This window comes from Periophthalmus magnuspinnatus, chromosome 15, assembly GCF_009829125.3.
Source record: "Periophthalmus magnuspinnatus isolate fPerMag1 chromosome 15, fPerMag1.2.pri, whole genome shotgun sequence".
NCBI lineage: Eukaryota > Metazoa > Chordata > Actinopteri > Gobiiformes > Gobiidae > Periophthalmus > Periophthalmus magnuspinnatus.
The window spans coordinates 32,615,461-32,628,508 of record NC_047140.1 but is presented as its reverse complement, the minus strand read 5'-3'; the positions used below and the strand labels follow the sequence as shown (position 1 = coordinate 32,628,508).

The following is a 13,048-nucleotide window of genomic DNA, read 5'->3' as shown; positions in this document are numbered from 1 at the left end:
TCTGGGATCAGTTTGTGTAAATTACTTCTCACTTTGACTTCCTTCATATAATTAAATAGTAAAAGAGTCAAATAAATAAATAGATAGATAGATAGATAGATAGATAGATAGATAGATAGATAGATAGATAGAGTCAGTCTTTTGCGGCTCTATGAAAAGAACGCTTCCAAAAGATTCGGATCCCATAAAGAGTGACTCCAGACGCACTGCAGTGACTGACCTGTTTAAAACATCATCAGAGTCTGGAATATAAACCCAGTTATTCAATAAGGAACTCAGGTTTGTGCCCATTAAAATATTAAATAAACTCCAATAAATAAATCCCAGGCCTATAAAATAAAACTGTTACAAAAATGTTAAAAATAATCAAAGAGAAACTGACAAAATAACCAGCAAATGACACTTACATAACATAATGAATAACTCTCACAGTCTTCATTTTAGACCTTACCGAGGAGAGGAAGGAGGGGAGGTGAGGAGGAGGAGGTGAGGAGAAAGAGGTGAGGAGGAGAGTGAGGAAAGAGAGAAGAGGAAAGAGACGCGGCTCAAACGTTTGATTCTGTGGCTGTGTCGCCCCCTGCTGGCGCTTACTCAGAATTACATAATGTTTGTCGCTTCACGATGACGTCATATTTCCCCGCCTGATACTGGACAATCAAACGAGTCTGTCAGATCTGTGAAGTTTCCGCAGGTGAACGCGCTCTAAACGCGCTCTAAACGCGCTCTGTTCGCGTCATGTCTCTGTGGCGCTGGGGCGTCTCGATGCGACGCCACTGCGCCAGCTCCGGATCAGCGGCGAACGCGCTGCGCAGAGGTCAGTGCAGAAAGACTCCTCCTGTGGACTCCTCCTGAGGACTCCTCCTGTGGACTCCTCCTGTGGACTCCTCCTGTGGACTCCTCCTGAGGACTCCTCCTGTGGACTCCTCCTGAGGACTCCTCCTGTGGACTCCTCCTGTGGACTCCTCCTGAGGACTCCTCCTGTGGACTCCTCCTGTGGACTCCTCCTGAGGACTCCTCCTGTGGACTCCTCCTGTGGACTCCTCCTGAGGACTCCTCCTGAGGACTCCTCCTGTGGACTCCTCCTGTGGACTCCTCCTGAGGACTCCTCCTGTGGACTCCTCCTGAGGACTCCTCCTGAGGACTCCTCCTGTGGACTCCTCCTGTGGACTCCTCCTGAGGACTCCTCCTGTGGACTCCTCCTGTGGACTCCTCCTGAGGACTCCTCCTGTGGACTCCTCCTGTGGACTCCTCCTGAGGACTCCTCCTGTGGACTCCTCCTGTGGACTCCTCCTGAGGACTCCTCCTGAGGACTCCTCCTGTGGACTCCTCCTGTGGACTCCTCCTGAGGACTCCTCCTGAGGACCCCTCCTGTGGACTCCTCCTGAGGAGTCAGTGGAGTGAGTGGGGTCAGTGGGGGACAGTTGGTGAGGGTCAGTGGGGGTCAGTGGGTGACCTCTTGTCACGTGGGAAATGTTGAGAGCTTTTAAAAACATAATTGTTGTTGCTGTAGCAACGGAAATATTGTTTTTAGTAAATCATTACTTTTAGGCCCTACAGGGCTGAGGCCTAGTGCTTTTGAAAATTCATTGTTCTCAACTTTCTACACAAACTCACAGAAGATATATGGAATTATGTAGCAGTGAAATAACTACTAAATATTTTTTGACCAAAAAAAAGGGTGAATACTAACTAAAGAGTTATTTATCTTATTTCCTTTGCTACGCAGTCCCATATATCTTTCTTCATTTATTTCATTCTGTGTGTGTATAAAAATTAGAAAGTCATACCAAAGCATTGAATGAGGATGTGTCCAGACATTAGGCTGGATGTGTACTTGTATTGATACGACGTTCTGTGTGTCTGGGTCAGGAGACTGGAGAGCTTTGAGTGGACCTGCGAAGGACAAAGAGCCTCTGAAGAAGCCAAACACTCCTCGAGGGCGATTTGACCAAACGGAGAAGGCTGACGATGTGCTCCAAAGTAAGAACGATGTGTTAAAAGTAAGAACAATGTGTTCCAAACAAAAAACGATGTGCTCCAAAGTAAGAAAATCTTTGGCTTTTTGATGAAGTGTGTCTGAAGATCAGGATGGAAGCCACATATAGCTTCTTTATACGGTCTATGGGTTTAACTCAGTAAAACAAAAACAAGGTCCAGGTCCAGAGATGGTTTTCCACAGGTTTACGTGAACAGATAAACGAGGTCACGTGACCAGGCCTCCTGCCCCTCACCCATTGGCCCCTGGACCAGTTAGACTAAAGACTAAACTAATGAACAAAACTAAATAAATATGAAGTAATATGAACATAAAAAAAATAAAAAGATATGTAAAAATATGCAATGTGTAAAATAAATATGCAAAAATATGAAAATAGTCCAAACTACATTCATTTGATATAAACAAAAATAATAAAGTCTTAATCTGGGAATAATCTAGACCAGGTAAATGGCTCCTACAGCTGCTCAGGCATCTGCTCATCGTCTGGTTTATTGTTGAACTGATCCAGCCAAAACAAAATCATACAAATATGTTTGTGTTGCAGAGTTTCCCGACGACATAAACCCCGTCACCAAAGAGAAGGGAGGCCCCCGAGGGCCCGAGCCAACGCGCTACGGAGACTGGGAGCGGAAAGGCCGCTGTGTGGACTTTTAGCTGGTCTACCTTGTATAATAGTGTGTGTAATGATGTGTATATAAATGTAAGAGGCCCCTGTGTCTCACTTTCATGACACTGACAAAAACAAAGAGATATTCAAATCAGAAAAAATAAAGGCCTGAATCTGTCAGTCAGACGTTTCCATCTTTACATAAACTTCATTATGTAAAAGTGTTGTGGCTCTGAAGAGAGTCAGTGTCTTATCTGAGCTGTCATCCTCGTGATTCTGACCCTGAAAACGACGGCACTCACAGCCTGAAGACTGCACTTTTATAATGAGCCGTTCAAACATCTTATTGTTGTGGCAGTGGCTCGTTTGAGTCGGCACAGTGCAGTGTGTCGGGTTGTCTCTGTTTATGTAAAGGCAGCTGTAACATGAACCCCCTTTAGACCCACTGCTGTTTGTCTTTATTTGTCCAGTAAGAGTCCAGTGAGAGACACCACTCTCTCATGAGCCTGATCAAACACACAACAATACAAACAAAAACAAACAGCACAGGTCCATTTAAAACATTAAAAACAGGAGCAGGTTGATTATAAATGTTTATCTCCACATTATTAAAGTGCTGCTGTGGCTCTGTCCAGTTTTTTATGTCTTTCAGATGGATTCCATTTATAGGAAGAAAAATAACCAAAAGCTTTTTGTCCATTTCATTTCTAGTGCAGTTAATTTTAAGTTAGTTTTTAGTTGGTATTAGTTAGGTTGTTCTAGTTTTTAGACAGAGACAGTCATCAGATCTTGAATTCAAGTTCTCGTTTCAAAGTCCAGCCGCTGGGGGACGCCACACACAGCCTCCTGGACACGGGTGTGACACAGACTGTGACAGAGGAACTGAATGTGAAGGACTAGAAAGAACAGAGTCCACAGAGAAAGAACAGAACCACAGAGCCTGTGTAACGGATGCAAACCTTTCGTCAAGCCGTATACAAGGACAGGGCACAGGGTGGAGTTACTCAGCTTTTCTCCTGCGACAGACATATAACACACACATTAATATGTCTTCACACGAGGCTCACTGGCTCCCCCTGCAGTCTCCAACATGCTACTGAGGGGGGAGCTTACAATTACAGACTGGCTGTGTTATTACCACGTTATTACACAGGAACAAATCATAATGAGTCACAATTTTATAAATTATGTCTGAACAATAATTTTACATTTACAGTAGTGACAATGGAGTAATTGTTTGGAGAGACAAATGCACTATTTATAACGTTTACATAAATAAAATAAAATCAAACTTACCTGTAGCAGACATATAACACACATTAATATCTCTTCACTCCAGGCTCTCTGGCTCCTGTAACATGAGAACAGCACGTGACATGGCGGCTCATTTTCGCGCCATTAGCTCCATGTAACAATATAAAGCTAACTGAAAAATGTACAATCCAAATTAAACTTACTAAATGTAGAATCAGCGCTCCAAAATACATTCATTACATGTAAAAACTTTGTCTTATCAAAATGTGTTCTTGTATTTATGCTCACAGTAAATCTTTTTTATAAAATATATTAATTTCAACCGCAACAGAACTCACCCTCTGCAGTGTCCTACGTGACAGCGGAAGTGACGCTACCAAAATAAAATACATGGGAGCAATGCGCACTTCCGGATTTTTAAAATAAAACGTAAAATTATAAAATTCACACATAAATTCAAAAGAAACATAATACACAAACAGGAAATAGTAATAAGTGCATTTTAACTCCATTACATGGATTCAAAGGGAAGCAAAATAACAATAAGCTTTTTGACCATTTCAGTTCAAGTGCAGTTACTTTTTAGTTCGTTAGTTGTTTGTTTTTTGTTTTGTTTTTTGGTTTAGTTTAGTTTGTTCTAGTTTTTAGACAGAGACAGTCATCAGATCTTGAATTAAAGTTCTCGCTTCAAAGTCCAGCCGCTGGAGGGCGCCACACGCAGCCTCCTGGACACGGGTGTGACACTGACAGAGGAACTGAATGTGAAGGACTAGGAACAGTCTACAGAGAAAGAACAGAGCCACAGAGCCGGGATAGAACCGAATCCCAGAGAGAATCTGATCTGGAGCCGCGTCTGATCCGATACGAGTCGTTCTTACGGCTCCTGCGCCGCGGAGAGAACGGACTCCCCCCGAAATAAAGACCTGAACAAATAAAGACTTTAACAAGAACCACGGGCTTCTCTGCTGCTCTTCTGCTAAAGGTCTGTCTGTGTGTGTGTGTGTCTGTGTGTGTCTGTGTGTGTCTGTGTGTGTCTGTGTGTTTGTGTGTCTGTGTGTGTCTGTGTGTCTGTGTGTCTGTGTCTTTTCTAGGTCTAATGTCGTATTTGTGAAAATAAATGAGCAGCAGAAGCTCTTCGTTGTATCGCTCCACAATTTGACCAAAGAGTTTTTGAGGAACCAATTCAGACCCACAGTTTGTCCTCAGGGGACAGTGGGACAGTGAGAGGGGACAGTGGGACAGTGAGAGGGGACAGTGGGACAGTGAGAGGGGACAGTGGACAGCTCTGTGACACAGGAGCAGTTTGTTACTGTAAAAACAGCGCCCCCTTGATTGTGTTTAATGAAGCGCAGCCACAATGGCGCTGTGCATCAGCTGTTTCCATGGAGACGACGTCCACGTCCAGCCCTGACGCTCTGACGCACAACAGCGTCAAACACACAACACACACAAGTGAACAACCACACAGTGTCCGATTTAGACCTGTGTGTGTGTGTACACACTAATGTTTCACTGAAAAAGGCTGAAACAGACTGAACCAGGGAAACAGAGATGTTGGTCTAATGGTGCAGATTCTTCTTCATTTCTCCTGTTTTTCTGTCGGCAGAAGTTAGACTAATGACAAGTTCATTTACAGTTTCAAAACTGTTCTGTTTGTCAGGGCTGATGGAAGCCCCAGAATGCAGCGAGCTCTGCAGTGGACACAGTGGACACATTGGACACATTGGACACAGTGGACACACTGGACACATTGGACACAGTGGACACACTGGACACAGTGGACACACTGTGGCTCGGGGACACAACCAGGTGACCGTGGCTCCGCCCCCCTCCACACGTCAGTACAAAGTGAGACGGCCTCTGTTCACTCCTCAACAGCAAACGCCAGTTCTGAAGAAAACACAAGCAGAGCCACAGGTACAACAGTTTACACACACACACACACACACCCCTACACACACAGACATACACACACACACCCCGACACACGCACATATGCACAGACACACACATACACACACACACAAGTAAGTGTAAGTATATCTCTGTATCCCACAGGGTCACACAGAGAACAGCCCGAGTGGGATATGGCCCCTCCACAGACCCCAGATGAGGGTCAGAGAGGAGCAGACCGGGGTCAGAGAGGAGCAGACCGGGGTCAGAGAGGAGCAGACCGGGGTCAGAGAGGAGCAGACCGGGGTCAGAGAGGAGCAGACTGGGCTCATGAGCCCGTCTGTCCTGCCCCGGCTGACCCCCCCGGTGCTGCTCTCCAGGTACACCCCCCTCTCAAGTTGCCGGACACGAACTCTTGAACAAACCCTTTGCTCCAGCTCCTCATATCAGGCTGAATACTGGGCCTGTGCCATTCCCAAAGACCCTCCACCTACACCGTCAGGGAGAAACCCCCACAAGGACTATGAGGCTCTGCTGGACTACACCTACCCACTGAGGCCGGGGCCTCAGGTCGGGGACTGGACCCTGCAGGACTCGGGGATTGAAGTGGACCACCTCTCCAGTAGCCTGTCCTTCAGTGACATGGAGAGATCAAAAGACCCCCTCTGTGTAGGTCCAACCTCAGGACACTCAGGGAGCCCATGTCCCGCAGCACCGTCCTCCCCAGAAGACCCTGAGTATGTGTTATCCTCCCCAGACCGCGTGCGCGGCGTGTCCTCTCCAGCAGACCGCGTGCGCGGCGTGTCCTCTCCAGCAGACCGCGTGCGCGGCGTGTCCTCTCCAGCAGACCGCGTGCGCGGCGTGTCCTCTCCAGCAGACCGCGTGCGTGGCGTGTCCTCTCCAGCAGACCGTGGTGTTTTATCAGACCATGAGTGGAGTCAGCAGAAGGACACAGACGTCTCCTCCATCTCGGCCGCTCTCATAACTCTGCCCTGGGAGAGCGGTGTCCAGGACGACGAGGAGTTCAGACCCCTCCCAGAGAAGATAGAACTGCTCCAGCAGCTGTCACAGCAGGTGAGAACTCAGTGTTCTTTAAAGCAACACATTTAAATTTGATATTTGATATATATGTGTGTTTGTATGTGTGTGTATGTATGTCTGTGTCTGTGTCTGTGTGTGTCTGTGTGTGTGTGTAAAGGTGCGTGAGGCAGCAGCCATTTTACGTTCTGGTCACTGTGCCTCGGTGGCTCTGGACGCTCAGGACACGCCTCAGACTCGTCCCACAGAAGACAGACCTCATCTCAGCACTGAAGGTTTGTTCCTCCAAACACAGTCTGTGTGTGTGTGTGTGTGTGTAGGGGTGTGTTGGGGTGTGTTTGTGTGTGTGTGTATGATACACACACATATACATAATTTTAATCATAATCATTACACTGTTTTTTACTGAAAACTGAATATTTCTCTGATTAAAAGTCTCTGATTAAACCTGATCAACTTTTCTGCCTGAAGTTTCTTTTTGCATAAATCAAATGAAAGTCTTTTGTGTTATTATTTATGATTTCATGTTTGTTTGTTTAGACTGGATGGACTCCCTGAGAGGACCAGAGCAGCCCCGCCCCCTCACAGAGCACCGCCCCCTCACAGAGCACCGCCCCCTCACAGAGCAGCACCGCCCCCTCACAGAGCAGCACCACCCCCTCACAGCGCACCGCCCCCTCACAGAGCAGCACCGCCCCCTCACAGAGCAGCACCGCCCCCTCACAGAGCAGCACCGCCCCCTCACAGAGCACATCAGTGTAAGCTACAAGTCAAACGATGATGTGGTTTATATAGAAGTCTGCAGTGTTAAACAGAGCTCTGTGCTGTAGGAGTTCAGTAGGGCTAGAGTTAGAGTTCAGGTGTAGGGTTAGAGTTGGGGTGTAGGGTTAGAGTTCAGGTGTAGGGTTAGAGTTGGGGTGTAGGGTTAGAGTTCAGGTGTAGGGTTAGAGTTGGGGTGTAGGGTTAGAGTTCAGGTGTAGGGTTAGGGTTCAGGTGTAGGGTTAGCGTTGGGGTGTAGGGTTAGAGTTCAGGTGTAGGGTTAGAGTTGGGGTGTAGTGTTAGAGTTGGTATTAACAGCTCTGTGCTGCAGGTGTTCTGCTCTCACCTGGAGCGGCTCGTGCGTTGGCTCTACGCCGCCTCACAGACGATCGAGCGACTGGCCCCGCCCACAGTGGACATCCACAGTGTCAAGTCGTCTCTGGCTCAGTACCAGGTTTGTGAAGAGTTCTCCATCTCTTCACGTCTCCATCTCTTCATGTCTCCATCTCTTCACGTCTCCATCTCTTCACGTCTCCATCTCTTCTCGTCTCCATCTCTTCATGTCTCCATCTCTTCTCGTCTCCATCTCTTCTCGTCTCCATCTCTTCACGTCTCCATCTCTCTGGGGGCTGTCTCAGATGTTTTTAAATGACACTTGTTACAACCGTCGCCTTTAGGTGGCGCTGTTTCAAGTCTCACTGTTGTTCTGATGTGAAACTCAGTCTGAGGACTTTGTTGCAGAGTTTTCAGCGAGACGTGAGCAGCCACACGCCCCTGACCTCCAGCGTTCTACAGACAGGTCACCTCCTACTCAGCTGTGTCCAGAGCACGTCCCCAGGTGAGGTCCCCAGGTGAGGTCCCCAGGTGAGGTCCCCAGGTGAGGTCCCCAGTTGAGGCCTTCACACCTGAGTGACAGTGTCAGTGTTACTGCTGTTCATCAGGACTCACGCCATTCAATGTGATTTTCTTTATTTTTATGACTTTTTTGATTTTATAAACACACAGAAGACATCAGATATTTAAAGTGAGATATATGGAATTATGTAAAGATAAAAGTTAATAATTCTACTTTTATTTGTTTTATATTTTATATTCAAGTCCTCAAAGTAAATGGTCATTATGTCGAGAGGATTTGAATCATGAACTTTTGGATCAATGACAAACGCTCTACCAACTGAGCCACCGCTGCCTCAGATTAACCAGCCGAGTTTAATCAAAAACTTTGAGTTATTTACTTTTTTTTTCGTTACATAATTCCATATTTCTTACTTCATATAGTTCATGTCTTCTGTTTGTGTATAAAAGTAGTAGAAATAAATAAAAAACATTGAATGGAGGGTGTGTCCAAACGTGTGACCGGTGTACATGTGTGTGAATGTCCATGTGTGTATACATGTGTGTACACATGTGTGTATACGTGTGTGTATACATGTGTGTATAAATGTGTGTACACATGTGTGTATACATGTGTGTATAAATGTGTGTATAAATGTGTGTACACATGTGTGTATACATGTGTGTATAAATGTGTGTATAAATGTGTGTACACATGTGTGTATACATGTGTGTATAAATGTGTGTACACATGTGTGTATACATGTGTGTATAAATGTGTGTATAAATGTGTGTACACATGTGTGTATACATGTGTGTATAAATGTGTGTATAAATGTGTGTACACATGTGTGTATACATTTGTGTATAAATGTGTGTACACATTTGTGTATAAATGGGTGTATAAATGTGTGTACACATGTGTGTATAAATGGGTGTATAAATGTGTGTACACATGTGTGTATAAATGTGTGTATAAATGTGTGTACACATGTGTGTATACATGTGTGTATAAATGTGTGTACACATGTGTGTATACATGTGTGTATAAATGTGTGTATAAATGTGTGTATACATGTGTGTATAAATGTGTGTATAAATGTGTGTACACATGTGTGTATACATGTGTGTATAAATGTGTGTACACATGTGTGTATACATGTGTGTATAAATGTGTGTATAAATGTGTGTATACATGTGTGTATAAATGTGTGTATAAATGTGTGTACACATGTGTGTATACATGTGTGTATAAATGTGTGTACACATGTGTGTATACATGTGTGTATAAATGTGTGTATAAATGTGTGTACACATGTGTGTATACATGTGTGTATAAATGTGTGTACACATGTGTGTATACATTTGTGTATAAATGTGTGTACACATTTGTGTATAAATGGGTGTATAAATGTGTGTACACATGTGTGTATAAATGTGTGTACACATTTGTGTATAAATGTGTGTACACATGTGTGTATAAATGTGTGTACACATGTGTGTATAAATGTGTGTACACATGTGTGTATAAATGTGTGTACACATTTGTGTATAAATGTGTGTACACATTTGTGTATAAATGTGTGTATAAATGTGTGTACACATTTGTGTATAAATGTGTGTACACATGTGTGTATACATGTGTGTACACATGTGTGTATACATGTGTGTATAAATGTGTATAAATGTGTGTACACATGTGTGTATACATGTGTGTATAAATGTGTGTACACATGTGTGTATACATGTGTGTATAAATGTGTGTATAAATGTGTGTACACATGTGTGTATAAATGTGTGTACACATGTGTGTATAAATGTGTGTACACATGTGTGTATAAATGTGTGTACACATGTGTGTATAAATGTGTGTACACATTTGTGTATAAATGTGTGTACACATTTGTGTATAAATGTGTGTACACATGTGTGTATAAATGTGTGTACACATTTGTGTATAAATGTGTGTACACATTTGTGTATAAATGTGTGTATAAATGTGTGTACACATTTGTGTATAAATGTGTGTACACATGTGTGTATAAATGTGTGTACACATGTGTGTATACATGTGTGTATAAATGTGTATAAATGTGTGTACACATGTGTGTATACATGTGTGTATAAATGTGTGTACACATGTGTGTATACATGTGTGTATAAATGTGTGTATAAATGTGTGTACACATGTGTGTATACATGTGTGTATAAATGTGTGTACACATGTGTGTATACATGTGTGTATACATGTGTGTATAAATGTGTGTACACATGTGTGTATACATGTGTGTATAAATGTGTGTATAAATGTGTGTACACATGTGTCCACAGTTCTCAGAGACACGCTGCTGTTGATCGAGAGCCAGTCCAGACTTCTGGAGAGACACAGAGAACAATTCTTCTCCTCCATCCTCTCTGCCATGGACAGTCTGACCCAGCCACACACGGGCGGGGCATCAGGGGCACAGGGGGCATCAGGGGCACAGGGGGCATCAGGGCCACAGGGGGCATCAGGGGCACAGGGGGCATCAGGGGCACAGGGGGCATCAGGGCCACAGACCAGAGCCCAGAGCCGTGTGGGTGAGCTTTAAACCATGAGCTTTATTAACAAACCTTTTTACTGAACGCATTCATCAGACCAAGGCTTAGTTTGTTTTCATCCCTGACAGTTTGCTCTGCTCACTAGCGCCTCAGAGTGGTCACATGATGCTGCTGTGACGCGATTGGTCAGCTGATTTAAACGGGATTTGGCGCTGTCTTCCTCCTGGTGGAGACAGGACTTTCACTGCACAGAAAATGGAACATGGGACAGAAATAAGGAAACAGTGAAGGCGAGCACACGAGCAACAGAACAAAAAACAGGAACAACTCAAATCAGCCATTTTGATCACTGCAAAAGAGAGAAGCACATTATGGACTGGGGCGGAGCAGACGTCACTGGGGCGGAGCAGACGTCACTGGGGCGGAGCAGACGCCTCTGGGGTGGAGCAGATGTCAGAGAACTGAAACATCATCGCTGGATTAAAGAGGCAACATACAGTTACATGCCCATGGGACGTTAAACCGGGACGAGGGGCCTTTTTACTTTCACACACCTGAGATACTGTCCTGCTGTTCGACTGCAGATGGCGCTGTCTTCCTGCTTCCACCTGGAGGAAACCCAGTGCAAAAATCTGTTTAAATCAGCTGACTGGACGGGTGACATGACCACTCTGAGGCGCTAGTGAGCCGTCCAAACTGTCAGGGATGAAAACAAACTGAACCTTGGTCTGAAAAAAGATGAAAAAGAATCTGAAATAAAAATCAGACCAGGTGAAGCTCGTTCGGACGTTGCACCGACTGAGACAGGACTGATATTTTCACATTAAAGTGCAGGTTGAACTACACATTTTACTAAAACACACTTAAGATCATTATGTTTAAGACTTTACACAATAATATAAACTTTTTTTCCCGGTTTGGCCATTTTTTTAGGTTTCAAATTTTACTTCCTGGTTGTAAATGATGACCTCACACTCGGGAATTCCTTAACTGTTACCGCAACCACGTGGTACACCGCACAACCACGTGGTACACCGCACAACCACGTGGTACACCGCACAACCACGTGGTACACCGCACAACCACGTGGTACACCGCACAACCACGTGGTACACCGCACAACCACGTGGTACACCGCACAACCACGTGGTACACCGCACAACCACGTGGTACACCGCACAACCACGTGGTACACCGCACAACCACGTGGTACACCGCACAACCACGTGGTACACCAACGCCTCTATGTCACAGAGGTTAATATGAGACACATGGAAATGTATAAGAAAACAACCTTTGGACCAGTGAGATGTCATCAGTGTGATGTCATCAGTGTGATGTCATCAGCGAGATGTCATCAGTGTGATGTCATCAGTGTGATGTCATCATTGTGTTCTACCTCCTGTCATTTTCAACACATCTTGTTTTGTGTAAAACTATAATTTATATTTTAACAGGTTTTATTCACCAGATTAAGTCACAATGAAGAGAATCAAGAAGAACTTTTCTGCAAAACTCAATGTAAACCAGACATTTTATAAACACACACACACCCCGACACACACACACACACACCCACACACACAGTCTATGAGACATCAAACAAATCTAACTAACAAATGTGACATTATTTATTTTCCAAAGTGCCTTTCACAAAAATAAACACTTTGCCAAATCAGATCTGAGCCGCGTCACTTCAGTGTCTGAAGATTTTATGTTTTTGTGATAAAAATGTAAAAATCCTGTTTATATTTATATAACGGTCAGTTAACCCAGAGGCTCGTACGGACACGCTCTGAAACACGGACTCACGCTCTGAAACACGGACTCACGCTCTGAAACACGGACTCACGCTCTGAAACACGGACTCACGTCCATAGGTTTCAGTACATTAGCGTCATCATAGTGATTAGTAAGGTGGAGGCGTCTGCGTCGTGTCTACACTGTGTCAGCCCCTGAGCTGAGACACAGATAAATGGACAGAACTGCACTTAGGGCTGGGGTCACATTTCACGTCTGTGATATTTTCTCTCGTGTGAAGTGTCGAGGGCGACAGTGGTTCAGTTGGTTGAGTGGTCAGATCCACTGACCCATAGGTTGGTGTGATTCCAGCGCCCATGCAA

At 44.7% G+C, this 13,048-nt stretch overlaps 2 protein-coding genes across 3 annotated transcripts; both read left to right on the top strand.

The window, feature by feature from the left end:
• The first annotated feature begins 647 nt into the window (after window positions 1–647).
• On the top strand, window positions 648–3,138 carry sdhaf4 (succinate dehydrogenase complex assembly factor 4). The gene is made up of 3 exons (XM_033980287.2): window positions 648–814; window positions 1,870–1,980; window positions 2,544–3,138. The coding sequence occupies exons 1-3, from the start codon at window positions 736–738 to the stop codon at window positions 2,651–2,653; spliced, it is 300 nt and encodes a 99-aa protein (XP_033836178.1). The 5' UTR covers window positions 648–735; the 3' UTR covers window positions 2,654–3,138.
• Window positions 3,139–4,601: 1,463 nt separating this feature from the next.
• Window positions 4,602–12,573, top strand: cep68 (centrosomal protein 68). 2 transcript variants are annotated; one of them, XM_055227092.1, is made up of 8 exons: window positions 4,602–4,842; window positions 5,521–5,777; window positions 5,919–6,827; window positions 6,952–7,066; window positions 7,332–7,549; window positions 7,882–8,004; window positions 8,292–8,388; window positions 10,716–12,573. In XM_055227092.1, exons 2-8 carry the CDS (start codon window positions 5,526–5,528, stop codon window positions 10,973–10,975), a joined length of 1,974 nt encoding a protein of 657 aa, XP_055083067.1. In that variant the 5' UTR covers window positions 4,602–4,842; window positions 5,521–5,525; the 3' UTR covers window positions 10,976–12,573. The 2 variants fall into 2 exon arrangements, with proteins under 2 accessions (XP_055083067.1, XP_055083066.1); XM_055227091.1 differs by having other exon boundaries at window positions 4,608–4,842; window positions 8,292–8,401; window positions 10,716–11,501.
• The last annotated feature ends 475 nt before the right edge of the window (window positions 12,574–13,048 follow it).

What these genes read in the sequence shown, in the direction of transcription:
- cep68 (XM_055227091.1), top strand. Translation starts at nt 5,526, where the DNA reads ATGGAAGCCCCAGAATGCAGCGAGCTCTGCAGTGGACACAGTGGACAC. An exon ending in AAACACAAGCAGAGCCACAG is followed by an intron (nt 5,778 to 5,918) that starts GTACAACAGTTT and finishes TGTATCCCACAG; the next exon opens with GGTCACACAGAGAACAGCCC. An exon ending in ACCTCATCTCAGCACTGAAG is followed by an intron (nt 7,067 to 7,331) that starts GTTTGTTCCTCC and finishes TTGTTTGTTTAG; the next exon opens with ACTGGATGGACTCCCTGAGA.
- sdhaf4 (XM_033980287.2), top strand. Translation starts at nt 736, where the DNA reads ATGTCTCTGTGGCGCTGGGGCGTCTCGATGCGACGCCACTGCGCCAGC. An exon ending in GGCGAACGCGCTGCGCAGAG is followed by an intron (nt 815 to 1,869) that starts GTCAGTGCAGAA and finishes TGTCTGGGTCAG; the next exon opens with GAGACTGGAGAGCTTTGAGT. An exon ending in GGCTGACGATGTGCTCCAAA is followed by an intron (nt 1,981 to 2,543) that starts GTAAGAACGATG and finishes TTTGTGTTGCAG; the next exon opens with AGTTTCCCGACGACATAAAC.